The 5852-nt window shown below is 47.2% G+C and overlaps 1 protein-coding gene across 1 annotated transcript; it reads left to right on the forward strand.

The window, feature by feature from the left end:
• Positions 1–5143: 5143 nt before the first annotated feature.
• Positions 5144–5407, forward strand: BLCAP (bladder cancer associated protein). Its single transcript, XM_009875308.1, has one exon. The coding sequence runs from the start codon at positions 5144–5146 to the stop codon at positions 5405–5407; it is 264 nt and encodes an 87-aa protein (XP_009873610.1).
• The last annotated feature ends 445 nt before the right edge of the window (positions 5408–5852 follow it).

A 5852-nucleotide genomic window follows, 5' to 3' on the forward strand; every position in this document is an offset into this window, starting at 1 on the left:
TAAGCAGATTGTACCACAGGTGTGCCTTATCATTGAGAAACTGAGTGCCCGTCATTGAGGCTTACTCCTAAGTTTATGTTCACTGTGTAACTTGAGAGATTTTTATCTAGGCAATGTGGCTTTTCATTCCCAAGCAAAAACTTCAGCTTCTAGGAAAGGGGGAGGTTGGCACCACCCTCCAATAAAAAGGTTACTCAGTCTGTTACTGCAGACCTTCCAACTGCCAACCTGGGTGACTGTTCTGTAGCATCTGCTGGGGAGGTTCCTTGCGGCCAGTGGCTTAGTAGCTCCCTTAGTAAGGTCTGAACAAGCTTACGTTTTAGGTGCTTAGTGAAAGCCAGCTGATTACTCTCTCCTGTCAGGGTAAATGGACTGTTAAGGAATTAAGGCATTCATGAGAGAAGTACACACTTGGTGTTGGCATACTGCTATATAAAACCTATGGTGCAGGGTCACTTCTTGGCCTCTTAATTGCTGATTTAGCTTGTAGAACATCAAGGAACAGCTTCTTAGCTCCCTCGGATTGTTCAGAGTAGGGCTACAAAGATGATCCAGGGGCTGGAGCACTTCTGCTACAAGGACAGGCTGCGGGAGCTGGGATTGTTCAGCCTGGAAAAGAGAAGACTTCGGGGGGGACCTAATAGCTGCCTTCCAATACCTGAAGAGAACCTACAGGAGCGCTGGGGAGGGACTTTTTACGAGAGTGTCCAGCGATTTGACAAGGGGAAATGGGTTTAAGTTGAAGGAGAATAGATTTAGATTGGACCTTAGGAAGAAATTCTTCAGTATGAGGGCGGCAAGACTTTGGAATAAATTGCCCAGAGACGTTGTGACTGCCCCCTCCCTGGAGGTGTTCAAGGCCAAGTTGGATGGAGCCTTGAGTAGCCTGATCTAGCTGAGAGGCATCCCTGCCCATGACAGGGAGGTTGGACTAGATGATCTCTAAGGTCCCTTCCAGCCTAGGCTCTTCTGTGATTCGTTGTGACTGATCCGTCACAAAGCACCACAGACTTGGGCTGTGCTACTCACTTTTGGCTTGCCACAATTGAAGTTTTGCTTCTGCCTGAGAAAGGTATGCTGCTGCCCGCGCACTGGAGTTTGAAAATCCTCCCCACAAACATGCCAGTAGGACCTGCTGGTTTTGAATGGTCTATGGAGGGAGGATGACAGAAGGAAGGGCTGTGAACACCATGGAAGCACATCAATAAGCATGTAGAGAAGCACTGGTGTTTGTTTACTAATGAGGTGCCCAGGGAACCTCCCCAGGCTGCTCCTCTGCCTGCAGGAACCGACAGGGAGGAGACTCCAGCAGCACATGGAGATCAAACGGAGCTGCCCAGCCCTGGCTGCGGGGAGAGCAGCAGGAGCATCGTCGAGGGCTCCAAAGACAAGTTCAGGTGGCTTCAAGAGCTGCGGAGGAGCACGAGGAGACGGTGGTGGTGCGATGAAAAGGAGCCGCCTGGTAAACACAAGCGGCCGCCAAGTCAGATGACTGGAGCCCGAGCATGAGAGCTGTCTTGAGGCGAGCAGGACACCAGGCCAGCCAAAGAAAGAGATGAGTCAGGCGGGGGAGGACAAGAGCAACTGGTTGAGGAAAAGCAGGATGCAGTTGTGAAACAGGGAGCTGGCAGAAGTGGTGTTGGGTGACAGGTTCTTGTTTGCTCTGGGACGCGGTAATCTGTAGCTTGGATCACAAGGAGGGGACAAAGACAACAAGGTAGGATTTTTTTGTTTGCAAGTTTCACCTGGCTTGAGAATCTGGACAAAACTGAATATTGTTACGGCTTCAAGAAGGGACCATGAAGAGTGGTGGTTCCCTGCTCAGTGAAGAGTTAATAGCAGGAGATGCTGTCTCTTTTTGATTAATAGTGTGGAAAGAGAACTCAGTCTCATTGCCAGCTGTCCAAAGGAATCCCCACTGAAGAGCTAGGAAGAATACGTATCTTAATAGTGAAAAGTCCCTTGAGGAAGGTTGAGCTGCAGGAGTCTCTAGTAGAGGTACCTCATCTAGGATCAGCTGTGAGATACAGCAGACAAAGAGTTTTCAACCTTTAACTGGTGGGTTACAACATGGAAATACAAGCAAACTGACTACCGACACAAGACTCTTTAAACATCTGCATTTGTTAGAAGACTGAGAGGGTTGCAGATTGAAGGCCATTAACACTGAAGCTTGATAGTAAAAATAGCAACTATTAAATTCTTTATTCTGCAGGGTGGTTGCATTGATAGCTAGTAGCAATTGGCTCTAGCAGAAAATACCAATATTTAAAACTGGGTAACTTGTTCAGAGCTGGGTTTATGTTTGTAGGAAGTGTTTAGGTAAGGCTTACACACTTAGAATCAGCTCGCTGTTTAGAGCATTATCGTGTAAGTCTTTGCCACAGTGAGGAGACCAGACCATGGAGTGAAATGCAGCTACGTCACAAATTGTAATTATACTCTCAAACTGTAGTCAGTTGTAAAATTTGGGGGCTAAGGGTTCAGTAGCGACATATGGCCTTACTAAAGCTGAGAGATTTATGACATTAGTCATAGCTTTGCTCTAGCTTTGTGCTTTTCTGACAGACATGTCATTTTAGGTTGTTTTTTATCCATTTCTTTACTCTGGAACAGAAAGCCCAAAGCAACTGCCTGTAGGCACTCTAAAGCTCTGAGAAGGGGTGAACCAAAGACTGTTGCACATGTCCAGTTACAGAAGTCAAGCTGATGTGGTTTTGGGGCTGGATCTAGCAAAAGTACAACATGGTTCATGTGCAGTGGTTTGTATGGCCCAGTGTTTGGACCACTTGGCAAAGAAAGACTGTAGGAAACTTCAAGGAAGGAACATTTCAGGAGGATTAAGGCAGCTGCAGATCATTGATTTCATGTAACTTTATTGTTTTCAATGCAATCTGAACTAAAAAGTTGGGTGGTGGAGTTTAATACCTTTCTGTCCAAATATTTTCTTTCCATTCACCCACTTAGGGGAGAAAAGAAGTTATCCAATACTGCCGCAGTACTTTTGCTCAGAAACGTCTAGGCAGTTCACAAAGGCTAGCAGACAGCATGTTTTCTTATGAACTAAGTAATCCTTGTTTTCAGTTTGTAGATAGGGTAAAGAGGCTTGGGACTAGACTTGCCTTACTTCAAGATGTGAGTGAGCGACATGCCTCAACCAAGGCTAGCACTGGGAGTTTTATTCATTTGACTTGACTTGATCCATATTGCAACATAAAATAGCTTCTTCCTTATTCATTGGCTGCCTGACTGCAGCTTAGTTTTACTAACTGAACCCCAGCTTCCTCCTGCTTTGCTGGAGAACTCTCTTGCAGGACTGCTGGCACAACATGCTTTCCCCGAACACAATCTGTTTGCACTGGTAGAGATTTTGGCCTGCATTCTCTCTCACTCGCATTAAAATAGCCCCTGCTGCTGGGAACACGGTGGATGGCCGCATCCTTCCCGCTTCCAACAGCAGAGCCAGTCTGTACAGACGAGCTTACAGAGCTGTAACACAAGTCTGACCTCAGTGGTTTTTTTGGAAGAGAACCACGTGTGGTTTTCTCTTGGCTTTTCGATGCAATCCCTCATTCTCCCTCCCTTCGCCGGGAAATCCCTTCTGCTGCTAACAGGAGCCAGTGGAATGTGCTGTTTGTTTACCTTCTCACTCCTTCATCCTACTAACCTTCCCACTCCCCGGTTGTAATCCTAACAGGCTCGCCTTAGCCCTTCATCCTTCTGACAGGGCACTACTCAGCTGAGTATTTTCAGATGAAAGGATTGCTGCAAGAAGCTGTTCTGACCGGGCTGTGCACGGCAGGGGTGAGGCCATGATACCCCGCAGGGCTGGGCTGGCCTCTTGCCATGCCCTGGCTGGCAGCTGCTTCATTCTGTGTTGCTCCCTGTCACCCTGATGTGCTCAGGATAGCAGGGGAAAGCAGTCTTCCCAAACTATTCCCATTTCCAGCATTTCCCAGCATGGTTTTACCTGTCAGGCATAATAAGATAGAAGTACTCTCTCTGCTCATGGTTTCCCTACTGCGTGAACTGAAAGAAAACTGTCAGTTATTCCTTCCCAACAATACTGGTGTCTTCTGGCCTGACCTGCTATTGCTGTCCCAAACTGCTAAACTCCACTCTTCTGCCCTGTTACTACAGTTCTGGCTGAATAAAAACACCTGTAAGGCATTTAGTATTGTTAAAGCCATCTAAGAATTGTTGGAGGAAGATGTTTGTACTGCTTAGAAATAAAAAGAAAACCGCATGCTTAGTAAAAGTAGAAGTGTGTTTTCTGGACTCAGAGTGTGCTGCCATCCCTGGTTAGAGAAGCCCTTAAAGCTCACTGTTTCCACAGGGTTTTATAATAATCCAAGAGAGGAAACCCTGTGTTTACAGCACTTACAAAAATTGCCATTTTGAGACTGTCGCCCCTGTGATCTGTTCACATACTTTGTGTTATCTGACTTTGGCTGATTGGCAAGGATTATAAATCCTTTAAGTAGGGACTCTCCTCCTCTTTGTTTTGCTGCCTGGACTCGGTCAGGGCTCTCCTGGGTAGCTGCATGTATAGCTTGAATTTTATATGGTCCTGCTGGAAGACTTTATAATTCTGTGCCCGGGGAAGCAGTTTGTACACCTAACACTTCCTAGACACTCCTTACACTTAACACTTGTTTGCAGCATCCTCAGCTGGATTTCTTTATACCATCACTCGAGTCTTTGGACAGTCTGGGATAAATATGTATGTAGGAAAGGCTGCGGGAGCTTATTTTCCTTTCTGTTTCCCTCTCTCCCTTTCTGTTCCTGTACTACGGTAGAGAAAAGGGTCTTACAACTGCTAGCCTGGATAAAAGCCTGAGAAACAGAGCGCACAAGGGCTGTGCTTGCACACCAGCAATGCATAACCATGTCCCCAGCTGAGCAGTCCAGAAAGCAGGAAACTTTCCACCAGCTCTGGGACACACCAGAATATAGTACTAGATGTTCAGGATCAGCATACAACGCTTGGGAGTAAGTGAAGCTGTGTAAGAACGTCTGTCAACTTTTTTTGCTGTTTCTCTGACAGTCTGATAAGAACAGCCTGCCTGCCAGAGGAGTTGCTGGAGACTGTTGTGAGCACATCTGATTGCTGCTGCCACAAGGCCCCAGCCTGTCAGCCACAATGTACTGCCTTCAGTGGTTGCTGCCTGTCCTGCTCATACCCAAACCCCTCAACCCAGCGCTCTGGTTCAGTCACTCAATGTTCATGGGCTTCTACCTGCTCAGTTTCCTCCTGGAACGGAAACCTTGCACAATTTGTGCCTTGGTCTTCCTAGCAGCTCTGGTTCTCATCTGCTACAGCTGCTGGGGGAACTGCTTCTTGTATCACTGCACAGGATCCCAGTTGCCGGAATCAGCTCATGATCCCAGCATAGTAGGCACCTAGAAGAAAATAATCTTCCAGTCTGCTGAGAGCTTTTGTTTTGCTTTTAAAAAGGGGGTGGGCTAGGGAGGAGGGAGGGGGTGTTCGGCATGTGACTGGAGTAAAAACAGCCTGTTCCCTGTAACTGTGTGTGGACTAGAGTGGTAAAGTCCTCCCACTCTGCCTGTGAAATTCAACTTGTTTACTGTGTGAACTCTGGCAGCACCACCTGCTTTTTTAGAAGCAGAAATCTTTTTCTTCTTTTTTTTCCTTCCCGTATCACCGGGAATGGACACCAGCCCTCCTAACTGAGAACTGGTGGAGGACCGAGCTGCTGGCCTCTGCTGTTGTGCGTCACTTGTCTGTATTAGGCTGGGGTGGTCAGACTTGGGGCTCTTGGCCCGCTGATTCTGCCTGAATAGCTACAAGATTCTCTCCATCTTTCTCTTTGTGGGGAGCCAGCCTTCCT

The sequence above is a fragment of the Apaloderma vittatum genome, unplaced genomic scaffold (assembly GCF_000703405.1).
Source record: "Apaloderma vittatum isolate BGI_N311 unplaced genomic scaffold, ASM70340v1 scaffold32468, whole genome shotgun sequence".
Lineage (NCBI taxonomy): Eukaryota > Metazoa > Chordata > Aves > Trogoniformes > Trogonidae > Apaloderma > Apaloderma vittatum.

Bases quoted from the DNA above. Each gene is read 5' to 3' on its own strand.
- BLCAP (XM_009875308.1), top strand. From the start codon at position 5,144: ATGTACTGCCTTCAGTGGTTGCTGCCTGTCCTGCTCATACCCAAACCC.